Source organism: Lepisosteus platostomus, chromosome 4 (genome assembly GCF_059453375.1).
Source record: "Lepisosteus platostomus isolate fLepPlt1 chromosome 4, fLepPlt1.hap1, whole genome shotgun sequence".
Lineage (NCBI taxonomy): Eukaryota > Metazoa > Chordata > Actinopteri > Semionotiformes > Lepisosteidae > Lepisosteus > Lepisosteus platostomus.
In genome coordinates, this window is record NC_142614.1 from 45,480,439 (window position 1) to 45,501,906 (window position 21,468).

At 38.4% G+C, this 21,468-nt stretch overlaps 2 protein-coding genes across 2 annotated transcripts in view; both read left to right on the forward strand.

Annotated features, from left to right (window-relative positions):
• Positions 1 to 8,073, forward strand: part of dmgdh (dimethylglycine dehydrogenase) — a 41,647-nt gene extending 33,574 nt beyond the window's left edge. Inside the window, exons 14-16 of the mRNA XM_088629602.1 lie at positions 347 to 406; positions 5,874 to 6,008; positions 6,981 to 8,073. Coding sequence (XP_088485728.1) covers positions 347 to 406; positions 5,874 to 6,008; positions 6,981 to 7,193 — 408 coding nt within the window. The 3' untranslated portion in view covers positions 7,194 to 8,073. The remainder of the gene's footprint in view (positions 1 to 346; positions 407 to 5,873; positions 6,009 to 6,980) is intronic.
• A 1,877-nt stretch (positions 8,074 to 9,950) lies between these two features.
• arsb (arylsulfatase B) overlaps positions 9,951 to 21,468 on the forward strand; it is a 41,243-nt gene continuing 29,725 nt past the window's right edge. The window contains exons 1-4 of the mRNA XM_088629603.1: positions 9,951 to 10,454; positions 12,144 to 12,330; positions 12,704 to 12,894; positions 14,947 to 15,154. Coding sequence (XP_088485729.1) covers positions 10,182 to 10,454; positions 12,144 to 12,330; positions 12,704 to 12,894; positions 14,947 to 15,154 — 859 coding nt within the window. The 5' untranslated portion in view covers positions 9,951 to 10,181. The remainder of the gene's footprint in view (positions 10,455 to 12,143; positions 12,331 to 12,703; positions 12,895 to 14,946; positions 15,155 to 21,468) is intronic.

Sequence of the window (21,468 nt, forward strand, 5' to 3'; positions counted from 1 at the left end):
TCACACTTTCTGAAACATGTTAGTCATTAATAAACTTAATATACAGGAACTGAATTTAACAGCAATGGCTACTTTTGTCCCTCAGAAATATGATTGATTTACTGATATTACAACTTTAACAGTGGGTACTCTTAGCTATAATTGTCAGGCCAGATGCTTTTTAATTGCAAAACTCCTTTTTAAACTAACTCAGTTATTTTTATTAGAACCTAAGAATTGTTTCAATAATTTAATATTAATTATGCCTATTAAAGTAATAGTAATACATTATTGGATTATTTTATAGTAATACAATATTTTAATATTGTGTGTGTGTGTGATTGTAATATACTGATCCTTCTCCTAGATGAACTGTGACACAAATCCACTGGAAGCTGGCTTAGATTACTTCATCAAGTTAAATAAGGTATGTTCAAATTTGGCATTATTACAGTTTTTAGAAGTATACTGTACTCCCCAGTTCTAAGTCTGTAAAACCTTTTTTGTATAGTATCCACTTGTGTCTTCTGGTTCTTGTTTCACTGTTGATTTTGAAGACGTCCATTTCTTTGACTTGGTCAGTGCTTTTAAGTATCCGTTTTAAGAACCTAGGAACGATCTGGTCACTGTTAAATGTTTATGTTCTGAGAGCTAATGATTTAATAGAGAATAAGTTTAATCTGAGATAACTGTTAGTACCACTCTTTGATCATTTGGATGTTATTGTGAGACACAGTATCAAAACTACAGAATAGACTGAGTCTCTATTATTTAGTCTCAATATTATTAAAGTGAATACTTTTAATGAAACCATAAATAATTATAGTGGACACTTCTATGAATGAAAGAACTTAAGAATAAGTTAAAACGGCAAAGAAAGTGTTATAGATAAGTGTTCACCCCCTTTGCTAAGGCAAACTTAAATTGGTAAACAAAATTACATTCACAAGTTACATAGTTAGATGAATGGTCTCTGTCTGTGTGCTATAATAGTGGTTTACCTAATTTCAGAATATTCCTGTCTCTGTGAGGTCCCTCATACAAGTAGTGAATTTCAAGCAAGGATTCAATCATGAAGAACAGGGATATTTTGAAATAACTCAGTGAGAAAGTGGGAAAGCAACATATCGGGAGAAAGGTATAAAGAATCTCAAAGATACTGAATATCCTATAGAGCATGGTGAAATTGATTACTGAGAAGAGGAAGTTGTATCATAGTTCCCACATACTACCTAATCAGGCTATCTCACTGGACTGAACATCCAGGCAAGGGGGAAACTGGTTAGGGATGCCAATGTAAGGCCTTTGAAAGAGCTACAGAGTTCAAAGGTTGAGACAGGAGAAGATGTCTATGAGTCAACAATATCCTGGTCACTCCACAAACGTGGACTGGTAAGGCAGAATGGTAAGAAGGAAGCCATTACTGAGAAAAGCCATCTCAAATCTCGCAAGTCTGCAATTAGCAACAAACCATTAAAGTAATACTGTAAATACAGTGTGTGAGAGGTAGCACAGTGGCGCAGTGGCTAGTGTTGCTTCCTCACAGTTCTGGGGCCCTGATTTCAATCCTGGACCTGGGGTGCTATCTGTGTGGAGTTTGTATGTTCTCCCTGTGTTTGCATGGGTTTCCTTTGATTGATCTGGTTTCCTCCCACAGTCCAAAAACATGCTGGTAGGTTGATTGTCCTCTACGGAAATTGGCCCTGGTGTGAATGTGTGCTTGTCTGTGTTTGTGTGTCTGTCCTGCATCCCATCCAGGGTGTATCCTGCCTTGCGCACGTTGATTGCTGGGATAGCTTCAGTTTCCATGTGACCCAAAATTGGATGAAGCAGTTAGAAAATGGATGGATGTAAATATATGGCAAAAGCATTTGTCATGAGACAAGACAATATAGAAAGCTTTTTGTCTAAATGCAAAATGTAAATATTTAGCTCAGTGCCATCAGAGCACATCATCTGTTTAACAGCATTCCTATTGTCAAGTCTGGTGGTAGCCACATAATGCTATTGCTTTATATCGGCGGGGATCTGGAAGCTTCTTGATACTGAGGAAAAGCGGGTGAAGCAAAGTACAGGCAAACCTTAGGGGAACCGCTGAACCTCTGGTTCAGTTGGCTAAGGTCCTAAAAGGAAAATTCACCTTTGGTCTGGACATGAATCCAAAGCACGAGGCCACAATTACCCTGCGGTAGCCTTTGAGTGCTACTGGCCTGAATCTGATTAAAAGTCTGTGCGGGACTTTAAAAAATTGCTGTGCATCAGTGGTCCCCAGCTAAGTAAGAAGATAGGGTATACACCAGCCTGGTGTGCAGATTTGGTAGAGGCTTATCTAAAAGGACTTGCAGCTATAATTGCTGCCAAAGGTGCCTCCTGATGCACTGAAGTAGTCCTGAGCCCTGCCTGTCTATGATTTTACCCTGATGGTACAACACCAGCTTCTGATGGATCCAGAGTCCCTATCCACTACTCCACACTGCTGTCTTTAATAACAATTTGTCTGACATATAAATCAAGGATATCTTGCATGTTGACTCTGGAATAAATAACAGTGCCCCTATATAATGTACAGTACCAATTCTTGACAAGTTCCAGTGTTTCACAACACTGATTGTCCCACTGTGATCAGGTGTACTGTATTTTCTGTACTATTTCCCATGTCACCAAAAGATGGCGCTGTATACACACACACTGTAGTCCAGGAAATCCTCGCTAATTAAAAACTTTTTCTTTCGGTGCAGGAATAGATAAAACTACATCTGGGAATAAACAGCTCGTTGCAAAAAAAATTAAAACATATTTTCTGTTTGTCTGTTGATTTGCAAAATATGTTAACATGAATTATGTTATAAATTAAACACCATTACACCACCATTAAGGATTTACTTTAAAATTACCATCTGTTCTTTATTGTTTATATTTTAGAATGTTAATGAAATATTTTAGTATAACAAATGGGCAACAGGGTAATACAGTGGTTAGCATTGCTGCCTCACAGCACTGGGTCCCTGGGTTCAATTGCACACCTGGGGTGCTGTCTGCTTAGAGTTTGTATGTTCTCCCCATGTTTGTGTGGGTCCCTTCTAGGTGCCATGGTTTATTCCCACAATACAAAAACATACTGGTATCTTATTTGATCCTTGTGTAAGTGTGTGCTTGTCTGTGTGTGTGCCCTGTGATGGACTGCATTCTGTCAAGGGAGTATCCTACCCTGTGCCTTTTGCTTGCTGGGATGGGCTTTGGCTCCCCTCTGTCCCTAAATTGGAAGAAGAGGTTAGAAATGGCTGGATAGTCAAAAGTGTCGGTCTAGTTCCCTCTTCCAGAATTTTACGTGTATGCCAGAGATGTCTGCGAAGCAGCAAATAAAAGACTATCCCATGCATATACAGTAGGAATAGCACCGCAAATATCATGTTAGAGAACTGTGACATTTAAAAACTATATTGTTTAGAACCATTATTCCCCAAGGATACAGTTTTAAGACACTATATTTATCCTGTTTTGATTCATTTGAATATTGCTTTTTTTCCATAGATTATATTTTGTCTCAGTAAATGCGGAACTTATTTTCACTACTAGAACAAAATTTAATACAACCTTCATTAATCAGCTTACCTATATTATCCATAGAAGCTATTTAAAAAAAAAAGTATGCCAGAATCTTGTGTTGGTGACCAGACTGTTTCTCATTAACTGTTTCTGAGTTTCCCTCACAGCTCATTGGTCCTAGGTTAACTTACAGCCTGGAGAAACCTTCTTGAGCTTCAGTTCTGATTACCCTCCTGAGATAGATAATCGTTAAGCCTCACCATAAATTATTACAGTATGTCCTTTAAGGTCTGAACTTTGACTGGGCAACTCACAGACATTCACTCTGTTCTTTTCACTGTGGCTTTGGTCTTCAGATCTTGAACCAGTTTTCAGCTCCTGGGTGACTCCTCTAGGATTCACCATCCATTTTTCCACCAGTCCTGACAAGCTTCCTAGTCCTAATCATGGGAAGCATCCCCATAACATGAGGCTGCCGCTACTACACTCCACATTTGGAATGGTGATGTCTGTGTTGGGCTTGCTTTTAGATGTAACAATTTACATCAAGACCAAAAAGTTCAGTTTTTTCCTTGCCTGAAAATAAAATATGCTGCAACATATCTGCAGTATATATGGGAGTCATGGAAATTTAACATCTTTTTCAGTAAAGACTTCTTTCTTGCCACTCAAGCATGAAAGTCAGTTCTGTGAATGGATTGGAATAGTGTAGATGTATAAGCAGTGATTCTCATTTCTTTCAAAGCCACTGTTGGCTTCACAGTAGCATCTCAAACCAGTATCCTGTTTGCCGGGCTGCTCAGTTTGAAAGGTTGGTCTGATCTGGTTAGTGTCTGGGTACGTGTGTCACGGGAGTCAGAACCGGCTCAGAAATGCATAGTTAAAGACCCTATGTGAGATGCTATAATCCGGAAGTGACTGGAGTAGGACATCAGGGAGGACACAGCAGGATCAGGTTGGGTAGAAACACAGGGGGTGGTGACGGCCGTGATCTGGTGAATGGGGGGAGCGCAGGCAAACTAGTCCAATAAGGGAAATCAGGGAGCAGTCCAAGGTCCAGGTGCTGGGAGATCCATCCAAGACTAACACGGGGAACAGGGAATTAGGAATACGGATAGTTAAAACCTTGACAGGACAAGGCGCTCCGAGCCCTGGACTCAGTAGATCAGGACACCGTGATGAAGCCTGTGCCCTCGGGCCATTCCTGTGCCCGGTGGTAGGCGGGCTTCCGGGCATCCATCTTCCAAAGCTGAGCCCAGAACTACGGAGACACGGGGCTTAAATAGGGAAAAGAGGATAAGACACAGCTGGGATAAATAAAACTGGGAACACAACGAAAAAGGTAGGAGCGCCCTCTGGATGACAACTGTGAAAATGTGGCACATTCAACTTATTACTGATGATCCTAACTGTCATCCAATAGATACATAATCTTCTCCTGATCTGTGTCCCCTTGCACACTTTATCCATGATTTATTTTGAAACGTACTTTGTCTTTATGGTGGATTTCGCTTATCATTATGCATGTCGAGTTTGGAAATTTAGTACGTGAAGGAACATACAGAAATAGATGCGTTTACTCTGAAGACAAATTAAACCACTTTGATTGCTAACTGACAGAAATCACCAATCTTTGATCTTCCAAACTAACTGACTTGATTTATAGATGTCATAGCAAAGAGGCTTAACATCTATGTTTTAAGTTTTCTTTAAAAATCTAATCTATTTGCATACTAGCTTTATCGGTTTGGAGTAGATTGTGTAAATTGTATAAAGTATAAGGTCCTGTCTGAAATTGTCATGATTGCAAGTTCACACGGCATTAAAATGTGGAAACATTTCAGGGAATACTTGTACAAGGCACTGTATATTAATGTTTTACTGTATAGTGAATGAGGTAGTTTATTATATAAACCCTGTTATATACCTATAATTAATATGTATGTTTAAATTAATGTACAGTATGTTTAAAATCCAGGCAGCAAATGGAAATTGTAGTGCTAATGTTTGCTCAGTATAGCTAAAACTGTCATGACTCTCTGAACAAAGTAACAGATGCAAAGATACACTCCTCAACTGACAACTGTTGTTAATATTTAAAAGAGGCAAAAACACTGCAAGGATAATATTGGCACCTTCCACATCTTCTGGACTTTCCATTAAAGGTTGTTTGAAACTTTGTACAATCAATAAAAACCTTTGGCAACTTCAGCATTTGACCTGAAGCAGATCCTCCAATGTTTTTGCCAGATGGCTATTTACTGTTCTTATTATATGGGTTAAAAATCTTCGGAGCCTGGTAAAGTACTTATAGGAGCATGAAAGTATTTTTTCATCCTTTTTCCCAGCCTGCAGACTTTATTGGAAAGAAGGCCCTACAGGAGATCAAGGCCAAAGGCCTGTCTCGGAAGTTAGTGTATCTCACTCTGCAAACCGATGACGTTGATCCAGAAGGCAACGAGACCATTTGGCACAATGGCAAGGTGAGAGTTTGCTGAACAAAGAGGGATGTGAAAAGGGGCCTTCAGACAGGGATTTGGCGACCCATGGGACTGCATATGGGGACAATACAATTCACCCTATACACTTCAGTTTGCATTTGCTTTAATTTATTTGTCAGTTATAGGAATTTTTTGAACAGGCAACCTTCACACTGTAAAGGTTCAAATCCAGTTTCAATGGTGTCTTTTAACCGTGTACTTTGTGTTCAAATGAACAAATATGTACTCATGTTTATTCATTTCCAAGTGGAACATATTCGCACAAAGGGGGTGCTTTCTTCTTGATGCAATATAAAGATTGATTTTACATGAATATTTGGAATAACCACACGCTTATGTGATTGATATGTCTCTCTGAATCTAACTGTCAACAGTAAAGCCCTGTTTGCCTAGTGTTCTTGCTGTACTGTATATTGAAGTCAATTTTTAATCACTCCTGCCTTATTTCTTTATCTAATTTGGCTTCTAAGATACAAGTGGGAGATTGTCTCTCCAGGTTTATACTGTACAATTGATTTTCAGCTGTATCACTTTCAAATAAGTTTCAGTCATATTTAAAAATGCCTCAGTTGTGTATTCTGTAACTACTAAGCGGCAGTTCAAAATGAGTCAAATCACATCATAAACTACTGTTCATCTTGAAACACTAGTTGACTGAAAGAGACACTTTATGCCCTAAAAGGAAATTGTATATGATTACAAATACTTTGAACAAAAAGATACTGTCACGCCCTCTACATCTAGAGGGCACTCCTTCTCTGTCCTGTTCCTAGTTTCCTATGCTTTTCTTGTTCTTCCTGTTTGTCTTTGTGTGGGGCTATATATTGAAGGTTCGGATGTTTTGAGACCCGAATAGCACCAGGTCGTCTCCTCCGCGGCCTGAGGTCATTGGTTTCTACCCGACATCGTATACATATACATAATTTCCACAATAAATCTGATTTTTTTTTTCAGGTTGTTGGAAACACCACTTCTGGAGCCTACAGCTACACCACCCAACAGAGTGTGGCTTTTGCCTATGTGCCTACAGAGCTTGCTAAAATAGGCCAGAAGGTAGAAGTTGAGTTGCTAGGCAAAAACTACATAGCAACTGTTGTGCAGGAACCGTTGGTGCTGACTGAACCCACAAGAACGCGTCTTCAGAAACAGAGTAAAAGCAAGGCCTAGTGAGGCAGAGAACAGGCTTTGACCAGGGCTGCCCATGATGTACAGGCCACAAAACCTCTCACTCAAGAGACTGAAAAAAATGGAATGTTAGAGATGAGAGCTTGCATACGGTGAAAAAAACATCCCAGGAGACTGCTTGGTCAGAAAAAAGGGAATAGATTTCCCAGTTCACTTTCAAATGAGTAAGCCATGTTTAATGCAAAACATGGAATACAGTAGATTTATTGTCTACATACAATATAGTTTGATAAAGTTCAATAAAGGTAGTAAAGTCCAGTTAAGACAGGAGAGCTGAAGACCAGGACATGAAGTTAAATTTTGTTGCATCTCACACAGAAGCTAAAAAATTTCAGAAGAAGGTGATAAGAGTTTTAAATACTTGCATAGCAAAGCTGAAGTGTAAGTTAAATCAATGCAAAATTGTCCACAAGCTTTCAAAGTCGATTTTACAGTGTTATAGAGTGGTAATGTATGAAAACAGAAATTAAAGTGCTTTAAGGTCTTAAAGAGATACAGATGTGTTAAGTGTTAGAAGTGCCAGATGTGTTGAAATTAAAGCTACTTTCCTCTGACAAAAGTATTTCCGTATATGGTTTATTGTAGGGACTTTGCAGTATTGTTCTTAATTTAAAAATGTATCCAACAGTAAAATAATACATTCATCTCAGGGTAATAAAAACACAAAAAAATTAACTTTCATGTAGCTTAATCAATTGCTTTGATTGAAACTGTATTATGCTCCCAATATCGCACAAAACACCTTTGTATTTGTAACTTTTGTTTTATAATTTTGTTCCTGCTGTGCACTGTAAAATTTAATAATGAACTGTGTTTTAATATACACTGAAATAAACTAAATGTGTTAGGGTTCTAAATAAAACAGTGCTTCATTCATCTGTTAGTCCGTTATTTTTTATTTATTATTTTCCATTTTCAAACAAGAAGCTCATTAAACACGCAGTGATATACAGTAAATGTATAAAAGTAAGCTGCTGGTTGTTCAGACTGAGCAGAACCCTTTAAATAATAAATACAACCTGAGCTTCCTACTCTGATTGCCCTTGAATGAACAGTTACATTTCATCGTATTTTCATAATTTACACCTTTACATCAGTGACAGGACAGTGAGGCTCCATGTACTGGCCTTAGAGCAAGTTGACCTGCCAGAGGCCCTCTGCTCACACCTCCTAGATGTCACACCTGACTGCTTTGGGCCAGACAGAGGCTGCGATGGACTCGGCATCAGGTCCTCTTCACAGATGAGTCACTCTTCAGCCTGTTCCACACAGACAGGAGGGCCAGAATGTGGAGGAGGAGGTGTTGCGTTTCTTTCTTCCATCAGTATACAGTATATAACCACATATCCAAAATATGTAATAGAAATACTTATAGAATAGCCTACAGCTCATGTACTGTATAGGTGTAACAAGTTTCACAAAGTTTAGTTCAGCCTTTAAGACGCTATCTGTGGTACTTCGGGCCTGAGAAGTTACTCTTGTCACGGACATCCAAAGGGACTAACCGTGGGGAGCAGGAGAGCGGAAAAAGACCCATATGCGTAGCGGCGAGACGGGAAAAAGGCCCGGGCTCATTAGTGCAAAGAGTTCAGGAATGCCGTATAGAAACCTATGCCCTCAGGGAGCGGACGTGGGGCGCCCTGGTGCTAGGCGGGTCTCAGGACATCCGAACGTCAATGCTGAGCGAGGACAGAGTGCAAGACCCGGAAATCTATAGCCCAAGGGAAAGAGAGGGACAGGAAGGACAGCAGACCGGAAACTAGGGACAGGACAGAGAAGGAGCGCCCTCTGGCTGCAGAGGGCGTGACAACTCTAAGCCACGAACTAGACTTGCAAGCGCATCGAGTCTCATATTTTATTATTCTTTCTCAAAATGGAGCAATAATCCAAACGTACAACACATTGCATGAAAACGAATGCAGTTACACTTAAGAAAACTGAATGTTGAATTCTGCAGAATTTTTGGTATTTTACCAATTTTGACTTAGGACTACCGAAGTTCGAAGAAGAGGTGTACTCCTCATTTTTTACAGCTCCTTTCCTTATTTGAGGACGGTTAAAGCACAGTTTTAATATCGTGGGGTAGAAAAAAGATAGACCTATCTATACAGTCAACATCTGGTGAAAAAAAACAATTTTCATTAAATACTGTATTTAGAAAAAACACCAAAAAATTAGATGTGTACTGCTTAGACCGCTTTTGCCGTGTCTGAAACTCTACATTGATTAGTCCAACGTACTATGAGTATGATGAGATTTTGAAATGCAATGTGGTTCATGTTCTGATACAGATATTGTAAGATCCTAGACGTGAAAATCCAGTAGAAAACTTCTATTTAATAATTACTAGGGATGTATAGCTCAGAGAATCATTTTAAAATAACCGTTCCCGATTGCTTCTTGTTCTTAAAGACTTTTTCCTTAAAGGTTGGGAAGATACTTTCTACTTCAGGTTTTCACAAATACCTTACTACAGTATATTTACACTTAGTTCTCGAAGTTTTTACTTTGAATCTTCTTTTCTACTCAATTATTGTTTTACAGAAAGTAAAATACATGAAAATGTTTTTTATTTACAGTAAATACTAAACATTAACCAAAAGTGTTATAAATGAAGAGGAAGGGCTATTTCGAAGTACTGTAAAATCTAACTGGTTGTGATTGGTTGAAGCACTTCCTGAGTTTAAAGCGCTCAACATAAACCATGAGCATCTTGATTTGGATGCAACTTAAATCGTAAATTTTAAGCCTTACGGACGTTTCTTTTATGTGCACCACACTCAACGTTTTAACGAACACGCACTTCTTTTAAAAAACACATTAGCCAGCTTTATTTTATCCATCAACTTCACAGACATATAGCAAGAGCTGTGTTATACTGTAATATATATAGAGTACCTGTATCTTTAAACTGCGGAGTGTAACTGTTTGGTTCCTTACTTTGCTCACCAGAAGAAGGCGGGGAAAAGAATGAAGGCTGCTAAGAAGATTCGTCTCTTGATTTTACTTTGTTTAGCACCGTATTTCACGTTTTTAGATGCAAAAGAAGATGCTAAAACGTCGCCTCATATCGTTTTCATCCTGGCTGACGATTACGGTTGGAATGATGTGGGGTTTCACGGGTCTAAAATTAAAACCCCAAATCTTGACAAACTTGCTTCACAGGGAGTTAGACTGAACAATTATTACGTCCAGCCGTTGTGCACACCGTCCCGAAACCAACTGATGACCGGAAGATATCAGGTGAGAGTCTTTAACTTAAAGTTTAAGAATGGACTGCTATTGTTGAGCCCCTTAATGCAGAATTCAAATTTGTTAAAGCGCAGTTCACTACTGTGTTTGTTGCAACGAGTCATGTGACTGGTTGTCACATCCTTCTTTGCTTTGCGTTATATTATATATGCATTTTAACTACAATTACTTGCGTTTCCCTGACTGGACTGATTCGAATTTATTTAATTGAAAGAAAAATATAGTCAGAAGTTTACCAGAACTAAAGTCTCTTGGTGCCTGGGTTTGATTGGGCGTTACTTCTGTGAGGAGTCTGCATGTTCTTCCTCTGTTTGTGTGACTTGTAAAACTCCAGTTTCCTCCTGCTTTCCTAAGACATGTCAGCTAATTTAATTTTCTTCAGATAGTGTGCCCTGAAATAGACTGTTGTCCCAGTTGTGACAGTCTCTGCCTGGAAGAGGGGGCTTTAGGTTAATCTTTACACTTTTGAAATACACAGGACTGCACAGTGATGCAACACTCAATTTAAAGAAGTTATTATTATTTTTTAAAGCAGCAGGCTATGAAATCACGCAAGAAAGCCTGATAAATATCTCATTTAGCCAGTTGCTGCTGCCATCTTAGAACATACTGTAAAAAAGCTTGAACTGGACCTTTTCTGTGAATTGTTGACCTTCAGGCCAAAAACAGGCATGTGTGGAGTTTGCATGTTCTCCCAGTGTTGACATGGGTTTCCTCCGGGTTCTCCAGTTTCCTTCCACAGTCCAGAGACATACAGTACTGGCAGGTTAATTAGCTTCTGGGAAATTTGTCTCTAGGTCTGAGTGTGTGCATGTTTGTGCGTCTGCCCTGCATTCGACTGGCGTCTTGTCCAGGGTGTATCCTGTCTTGTGAGACTCCGGCTCCCCTGCGACTGTGTATTGGATGAAGCAGTTGGAAAAGGGATGGATGTGGACCTGTGCTATGGAACTCTTTCCCGGACCTCACTTATGTGATGTTTGTGCCCTCATCTAATATTCCTCTGATTGTTTTGTAAAAGACTTTGAAGTAATGCACTTTGCTGTGAAAAGTAATAATAATAATAATAATAATAATAATAATAATTGCTTACACTTATATAGCGCTTTTCTGGACACTCCACTCAAAGCGCCTTACAGGTAATGGGGACTCCCCTCCACCACCACTAATGTGCAGCATCCACCTGGATGATGCGACGGCAGCCATAGTGCGCCAGCACGCTCAGTAATGAGTAATGAAGCCAATTCATAGATGGGGATTATTAGGAGGCCATGATTGGTAAGGGCCAATGGGAAATTTGGCCAGGATGCCAGGGTTACACCCCTACTCTTTTCGAGAAACACCCTGGGATTGTTAATGACCACAGAGAGTCAGGACCTCAGTTTTACGTCTCATCCGAAGGACGGCGCCTGTTTACAGTACAGTGTCCCCATCACCATACTGGGGCATTAAGACCCACATGGACAGCAGGGTGAGCGCCCCCTGCTGGCCCCACTAACACCTCTTCCAGCAGCAACCTTAGTTTTTCCTAGGAGGGCTCCCATCCAGGTACTGACCAGGCTCACACCTGCTTAGCTTCAGTGGGTTGCCAGTTGTGAGTTGCAGGGTGATATACCTTCTAAAGCTTCAGTAGTTTTTGTTCCTTTAGGTATATGTAGCTGAAATAACCATTTTTCCTGACAGATCCACACAGGAATGCAGCATGAGATAATCTGGCCTTGCCAGCCCTACTGTGTCCCGCTGGATGAGAAATTCCTTCCACAGCTGTTGAAGGAGGCAGGCTACTCCACACACATGGTCGGAAAGTGGCACCTGGGAATGTACAAGAAAGACTGTTTACCGACGAGGAGAGGCTTCGACACCTACCTTGGTAAAGGAATAATCATTTTGTTCCTTTACTCCCAAGATATTTACTGTATCTGGTTAATACAAGTTAAACTGGTATGCTTTGAAATAGTTATGGGTAGATGGTTTTGTCTGAGATACACTTTTGCTGCTTTTATTCAAAACATAAATACAGAGGCACCCTGTCAACCACAAACTCAAAAAAATATTTCTGTAACAGCAAAAAATAAATGCTATGCTTTAGCCTGAACATGTATACTGTCAAAGAACTAGAAAATGCATAAGTTCTAAATTTTGACAAAGACCAACAAGTATTTGTTTCTGAGATGGCGTGGAATGTGCCTTGAATATGTTTCAGTTTGTGTACAATGGCAGCCTTCTGTGGTTTCTGGTGGCAGGCTACCTGACAGGAAGTGAAGATTACTTCAGTCACCATCGTTGTGCCTTCATCACACCTCTGAACTTAACTCGCTGTGCCCTGGACATGAGAGATGGGGAGGAAGTGGCAACAGGTTTTGCAGGCAGATATTCTGCTCATGTCTTTGTCGAGAGAGCCACTGACATTATCGCCAAGCACAATCCACAAAAGGTAAAGTTGTCCATCTTTAAAAAAAATACCTTGCCCTCTAAAAGTGTTGGCACAGAAAAGTCAAGACATTTATGTTTGTTTTACAGTCAAGCAATTTGTATTTGTGATCATGTAATCAACACGGTTGAAGGTAATTCTATGCATACATGTGATCACATTAGAACAAAAGCATGCTGTATAGTCAACCTAGTGATTTCAAGTGGCCATAATTATTGGGACACATTCACTGTAAGTAAAGTGAATAAAGTAATGGTTAAAGTCAGTTCTTAAAGCTGATGTATTTAGGACTGATGTATTTAGGCATATCCCTTAGAAGCAGTAACTGCATGAAGACCGTGACCTATTGAGCTCATTGAACTTTGTGGAATTGTTTTAGATGCCTTGATAATCCTTGGTTGCAGCAACATTGTTCATGTCTGTTCTCCTGGTGTTTTGACTTGCATGTTGTGAGAAATGCACGTTCAATGGCATTTTAATCTGGAGATTTACTTGGCCGGTCTAAGATTTACCATTTCTTTCCTGATGAATTCCTTGGGTGTGTTGGCCTTATGTTTTGTATGGTTTGGTCATAGTTAAGATGAAGGGCCTTCCATAGTATACTGTATGGAAGCACTTTCTTCTACATAAGCAGTCAAACTGGTTCTGTACACTTCAGAATTAATTATATTGCTGCCATCATTAATCATACAGTATCAGTAAAGATGAGAGAGCCAGGTTTTTGACATTCCACTATTATTTCCAGGATTACATTTTCCTTTTGCCTGCCTTCAGACAATGAATTATTCTTTGTATTGCAGTGCACCATTGGTACTATAGATCAATGACTGATCAGTCCACCATCAAGTTCAAAATCAGATTTCAATTGTTTTCAGCCTTTTCAAAGGGAAAGTTAATCACTTAAGATTGGGTACTAGAATAAGCTGTATATCCTCCCCAACAATGATTAAGACATACAATAATACTGATGATTCCTGTGCATTCAGCTGAATTACCACTAGAATCACTCTTTTGAAGAAGTTCCTTTTTTGCTGCACTGATGCTATCAATTTAATGTGTAAACTGTAGTGGTGCCTCCCTTTTGTACTCATTTTAGTAAGTACATTTATGACACAAAATGCACAAATAGCAACCAAATTATAGCCAACACATTTCCAATTAATAGGTTTTCAGGCCTCTCTTCTTCATTATATCTGATTTCTAAACTATACAGATATTTAGGAGTTTAATCATGACCGATTAGGCTTGTACATTTTAGCCCTTAAAAGCACATATTTAGATAAACAAGCAAGTGCTAACCTTGAGAGAGACCTTGTTGGATGAACAGCTAAACTCAAGGCCAGTCGCTGGATCATCATCATTTAGTCCCCAGGATTCAATTTCAGCCTGTTCTGTTGTGAAGTTATCTTTGATAATTGATACTAGGACAGTCAGTAAGGCAGTTTTGTTCTTACTGTATGTTCTTGTGAATAGATTTCTAAAGCCCTCCTGCTCCCTTACTTTTTTTCCATCTTTTATCGAAACCTTTCTTTTTTTTTGTTCTCTAGATGTATTACCTCTGCAGATTGTATAAATTTTAGTTTTTGTTTCTTTATAGTTTTGCCCTGACTACTGAGCTGAATTTGAGGAGTTTAATGCTATATTTAAATATTGTCTTACAGTAGGTACAGAAAATGTCCTCAGGTGGTGATATTAAACATGATCACAAAACCACTTATGAATTAATGGAAGATGCTACAGTAATTAAAACATAATGTTTAGAACAACACTTCTTTTTAACCAAAGCCATCGCAGAATTGTATTGCTTATTTATCACTTCTGATTATGGGGTTTCAATTGCATGTATTCCCATGGGACTTTGAACCCATTTTTTGTAGTGTTTCTTAAGATCGGTGTTTTCTCAAGGACAGTGTGTAATGCTATTGAAACAAATCCATTTCTTCACGTTCTTGAAGAAATGAAAAAAAATGAATTGCTCTCTTGTCTGATAAGGTTTATACCTAATATCTAACGTTATTCAATAGCCTCTGCCTTTGTTGTTGTCTTGTTTGGCAGCCTCTCTTCCTGTATGTGGCCCTCCAGTCAGTCCATTGTCCCCTGAGGGTGCCAGAAAGCTACGAGAAGCCGTACAGCTTCATTCAGAACAAGGAGCGGAGAACCTATGCAGGCATGGTGTCTGCCATGGACGAGGCTGTGGGCAACATCACCAAGGCACTGCATGCCAGTGGGCTTTGGCAAAACACTGTGCTGGTCTTCTCTACAGGTATTCTGTACAAATGGGCACTTCTGCACACTACCAACCAATGTGATATTGTCCTGTAGTGGGTAAAAGATTACTCTTTGCAAAATTGAGTTGGGCAAGCTTTGGTACAGAATGCTGGACAGCGGGGCACTGTGCAGTGGCATTTTTTAATCGTAAGCACATTTCATTTTTCAGAGTGGCAACTTAACTAAAAACTTAAGCAAAAGTAAAAATATAGGCAAAAAAGAATCAAAGAGTCATTCAGAAGGTACGATAAGGTATGCAGCAAAAATACCAGGAACATACAGTAAATATATATAATACAGGGTGCGTAAAGGGATGTTAATTTCCATTTCAAGGTTGAAAATGGAATAGCTGTTGGAGGGTTCCTTCAGTTACACAATTTGTTGTTAGATCTTGTTGATATCCAAAGTGTACAGGAAAACCTCTATCAAGTAGATCATTGTTGCATCAAGTTCAATATTTGGCAATAGTATTCCACTGTCATTGCTGGTTCCCGCCAGCATTTTCTTTTATGTTTTAACTTTTCAGCTATACAAGAATATATTTCGGGAGTTTGGAAAGACGTTTAATTATCTTAAATTCGTTGAAAGCATAAGAGATGCTGATAATTCCAAAGTTTTAAGAATGATATCAGAATTTTGGTATTGGATGGCAAAAAACAATCGCTCTTATTCCAAATTGATGACGCGTTCAACTGCAAACTAAGTAATAACCTTATTTTTTTAAAAAGTTGGTTACTTTATTGCAATGCCAAAACACTAACGATAATTTGAGTGTTTCTGCTTTCTGAAATGAGGCATTTAATGGGCTATAAGTACAGTCCTTCAGTGTACAGTTTATTGATAACATTTTAAGTTGAATTCTGCATTTTAACTGGAATCAGGAATTTCCTAAGAAGTTCTCTAAAAAATGAAAAGTGTTCTTTGAAACAGAATCATCACATATTAAAAGTTTAATTACACGATGAATCATTGAAGCTCTGCAAAAACACTGTAGCCAGATACAAGATGGAAAACTGAATTAGAGAATACCTTATTAGATCCATTATAAAACTAAGTATGAGATACTGGGGGTTGCAGTTACATATCTGTTTGCAATTAATAAGACTTTTCGTCGCTGTTAGGAAAAAAAACCCAGCAGAAAGTTAACACTCAACCACAAACAGCAAAAATGTGTGACAAAGACTTTAACAGAGCAACTGATATTTTAGGCTGCTAAAGCAACAGTGGTGTATACTTGTGACTAAGTTATAGACTCAACCTTTACCCATATTAATTTAGTTTAGCACTGCTGTGTGGTTATGGAACAAACTTGTATTTGGAATGTTACAGCAGAACAACTTGACAACATTTTGTCGGCTTCACTAGTGATTCTTCAGTGCTGCCTTTTATACCTCTGAAACAGTGAAATATGTAACAAAATACTAGCCAGGAGATAAACTTTGCTGTCCTTTTTGACTTCTTCTCATTTGGTAGACTACAAGAGACATTCTATCTGTGTGAAGGAAGTATTGGTTTGATGTGTTGCCTGATGTGTACAATAACTCAGCCAAAAAGGATATTGACTACGGGAACTAGTTTCTCACCTATTAAAGGTACTTGCAAGCATTTGGCGTGAATTTGATAGTAGAGATATTGCTGTTTTGAGTCTGAGCAGTGAATTTTTTTTTCTGAACTAGCCTTGAGCTAATTAGGATTTACCCCTCTGATTTCCTAGGCATCAGCAAGGTTGCACATATCATTAACCACACAACCTCTGTTTAGTGTTAACTCATGGCTGTACGAGCCACAGGGCTTATAGTGTGAAAAAGTGTGACTGGTCTTCATCCCTCCAGTGCAATTAGATTCATAGGGGTTAATAAGTTAAAAATTTCAGAGATTTGTTTTTGTTTTTATTTTACTGATTAAATAATGTCAAAAATAATCTGATGGTGCAACCAAATGTCTTCCACCTCTGAAGGACCACTGTCTCTTCTGGTTTTCACTTCAGCCTAGTCCAAACGTTTTTTTATTTTTAAGTTTTCTTCTACTAATTTCGAAGTAATTATTTTTGTGTTTCAGAACTGCTTTCATTCAGTTGTTAGGTGAAATGAAACCATTGCAAAAATTGACTATTGCAGAAGGGTGGAAAGGGAAAGGCTTATTGTGGGAACCATCTCGACCTGCTTCTTCGTCATTAATCGGAGATAACTTTTAGAGCTGTTGTCTCAAGTGGAATAGGCACCAATGAATTGATGAGAGACAACTTAAAGTTGAGGTTTTTGGAAAAAGAACTCTTGGAGAGTATTTATGAAACTCTGGACTGAGTGCAGAAACAAGTTAAAGGGGAACTGTAGTCCCTGTTTCTCAGACTGATTATTATATCTCAAACACAAAATAAATTCATTGAAGGTATAGAAAAATGTTACCAATTTAGAATTAAGCACAAAATCATGAACTTTTAGAAAGTACTGTAAATCGTCATGTTGCAAACCCCTGGTCTCACCATGGGCGAGAGTGAGAGTTCCCAATAAATTGTGACATGAAGTAGCCCTTCCTGCTCACTAGTCACTGTAATGACTAATGTAATGTGATGTACGAGCGAATAAGTACAGGTTGTGCAACAGACATTTCACCGAATAAATGTTCCAAAGTGATCTGCATGCAGAGTTAACAAGTTTTATTTGTTGGCAAAGCCATCTCAAAGTCAAGAGCAATATTTCTATTGGACTGAAAGAGATGTATTCGTAAGCCTGATTGTTTACAATGTAATAAGACAGCTTCACGTCGCCAGAAGTTCTGTTGCCTCACTCTGAATCACAGAATATAGCGGTGCACATACCTGGAAATTTAGTCCATTTTGTAATATAAATTGGAGGTTTTATAAGTTATTGTGTACATTTTACTTTTATTGTGGTTTGAAAAGCATTCATCAAGCTGATTATTTCTAACCCTGAAATATTAAAATAGCATTGCAGTTCCCCTTTAAAATTGAAACCAGCAAGCATATCAAAACCACCCATAAGCATTGGAGATTAGGTTTTGGGAATGAGCACCATAAGAAGATATTTTTTGCTTGTCTTACTAGTTTGGACTATTAAAAAGGTGAGCAGGTCAGAAATTTATAGAATGAGTATTCTAGAAAACTGATGATAAACAAGCAATGAACATTAGTGTTTTGAATTCCAGGACCCCAGCTGAATTTGTTCATTGTGTGAGGAAGAATATTGCAGAATTCACAGGCCCTTTGAATGATACAGTTCTTGAACCTTAATTATTTAAAAAATAAGTATCCTTCAAAATCTTTTGCCCAGTAAAATATGTAGCCTCAGTTTGCTCTACACAAAACACCAGACCACATAATGTGTACTCACACCAGCAGGATATCTCCATTTTCTCATGAACTGGCAAATGTAATCTTCTCCACATGCAGGCTTTGTTCAGTAACAATAGGCCCTAGTGTGATGTCCCATAATAAAAGAAACACATAAATAATCACTGCCGTTAGGTTCTCCATACAGTATTAGCTGATATCTTTACAACATACATTCCATACAAAAGGAAACTGCCTTAAATTTATAATAAATATAAAATGTATTTGTGGTTTTGGTTTTACTCTGGTATCCTAAGTGTACAATTCCAGAAATACAGTGTTTGTAAGCACAGCATTTGAGTGTTGTGCATATTGTTCAACTTCCAAAAATAACACATTTGATTTTATACAGTCGTTACATTGCATTTGTGATTATTAGTCAGTGGTTCCTCTTTTATCAAAACAAGACAATAGCATTTGGTATTTTGTTCCTTTAATTTTTTATGTCTCGTAATGAAGTCAAGAGTCTTGTCATTTCAAATGATTTCCAAATGTTTCTATATAATTACCGGGTTCATGTGAGTATTATTCAGCTGTTACCTCATTTTCTGAAAACACTACTGCAATTGTAAGAGAAGCCTTTCTTTCAGCTGTTATTTTCATCTCCCAGGCTTCTTTGCCAAGAACTGAACAATAACCCGGCTTTACTGCTTAGATGAAACTATGCATTGTTGTCCAAAGAATACAAACATTAAAAATAGTTAATTTAATATTTTTATTATTACATTATCGTAACAATTTATTGATACAGCTTGTATTCAAGTCAGTAAAAAAGGTTCTGGAATGCATATTTTAGTCAGACATCACTTGCATCAGATTTAAGTTGATTTGTTATAATCCATGTGATAAAGGAATAGTTTTTTTTTTACAATGTCTTTTCACTGAACCCAGAAAGGTGCGCAAGGGCATGAACTCACAGTATTGACCAAGACCACCGTGTCCGTTTCATTATATCAAACCACTGAGCAGTTGAAGCAACATTGTGGTGAGGGGATTGTCGCCAGTCACTCTTGCAATACTGCATTTTTTTTCCAGTCCTCTCTCTGTTAATGACGTGTAAAACCCATCAAGTCTGCAGTTAACCCCAGAGATCTTCAGCACCTTACCTCTAATGGAGCTAATTTTCTTCATGCTTTAATTGTGCCTCTATCAATTACAGTATTTCTTACATTAACCGTTTATTATTATTTTCTGCAATCTGAATTCTGGTGAGGGTTCCCAGCAACGGTCTCCAGCTCCTCTTGAGGGACTCCCAGGTGCTGCAGGGCCAGATTAGAGACATAATCCCTCCAGTATGTCCGGGGTCTGCCCCAGGGTCTCTTCCCAGTGGCTGTGCCCGAGGCGCATCCTCCCCAGATCCCTGAGCCACCTCAGCTGGCTCCTCTCCACTTGGAGGAGAAGCCACTCTAATCCAAAAACCTTCTGTCCTGTCAGTAGTTTAGAGTAATCCTACGGAGAATCCTCATTTCCACCACATGTACTGTAGGTTAGGCATGAATTAAGTAAAACCTTGTTGAGCCAATTTATGGCACATGTTCTTAAGCTTTATTAAATGACTCCCATCTTCCATCTTATTGATATCATTTTTTATAACTCTAGACCTATTTCTGTATGAATCTGGACAGACTGGTTCAGGTCAGGCTTATTTTAGTTGTGGTGGTGCTGTCCTTGCCAGAGAAGCAGAGAGCTGTGGATTTCCTAGTGGGACAGCTGTCTGGGCCATTTTATTTAGAAAAAAAACTTTTGAAACAACTCTTCTTTGCACTGTTTTGTAGTTTGTTTTCATTTTGTTTCATTTTACAGTATCTGCCCACAATGGCATTTTTTCTACTCGCATTTCTCTATCCGGTTTCATTCCTATTGTAGGAAGTGACCTTTAACTGTTGCCACTTCATACTTCAACACAGATAGTTGAGTAGAGCAAAATTAATGTAATTCTCTTACAGTGGTTTGCAGATTATTAGGGCTCATCTCAGCCATACTTTAGTAATCTCTCTTAGTAATTACATTCCCCTTGTCTCTTCTGTTTAAATTTAATTTAAAGGCCCCCACTGCTCAGGTGATGTTTAAAAATGTATTTGATCACTTGTATTTACCCATTATTCTGACCAGTAATAACAGAAAAATCCCCATCACATATGCAGCTACAGTATTAGTCTGGTGTTTAGTCCTCTACACTTCTAAGAGTTTACATCAGAATTGAGAAACGATGGAAATGAATTTACTTCACTCTATACAACTCTGTGCATTTGTGTATATTATTAATGGATCTAAAATGAAAACAGTATTTTTCAAATAAATCAACTATTGTTAATGCTGTTGGCATACTGTAGTATAATCAAAATTATGTCTTGGGCATCCAGAAAGTTTCCAGCAGGAAAGCCAGTTCTTTCTGTCAGGCTGTGTAAACTAGCTCCAAATGTCGTGGCACGATGTCATGTTTTTCTGGAATAAACTCTGAAGTTGTTTTTGATGGTATATCCAAAATGCATTAGCCTATCTTTAATGTAAAGTGAGTTGAATCATAGAAGAAAAAAAACCCATTAATAACAGCAAAATAATCACGCTGTAAAATATTAAGCATACTGAAGTAATTTTTACCATATACTCAAATGAAGCATGAAGCTTGGTGCAGATTTCAGCATTACTATAATTAATTCCATGAAATTTTGTTTAAATTAAACGTTCCAGCTACAGTTGACCAACTCCTCCCTGTGGAACTAAATGTAATGATAAAGTTGAAACTGACATGGTTCACTAACTCCAGTGTATGGAGGGGAGGTGCTGTTTAAAAATACTTAGTTACACTTTTCCTGTTTCTTTATTCCAGTTGTGGTCTGTTTCGTAGCTTTAAGTACGGTTTTGAATGTGTGGAATTTATTCTGCGTAATTTGACATTGAGACTGGCATTGGTTGTCAGGGTTTCCAAGTTGGATGAGTGTTATATTAAAAGGGGAAAG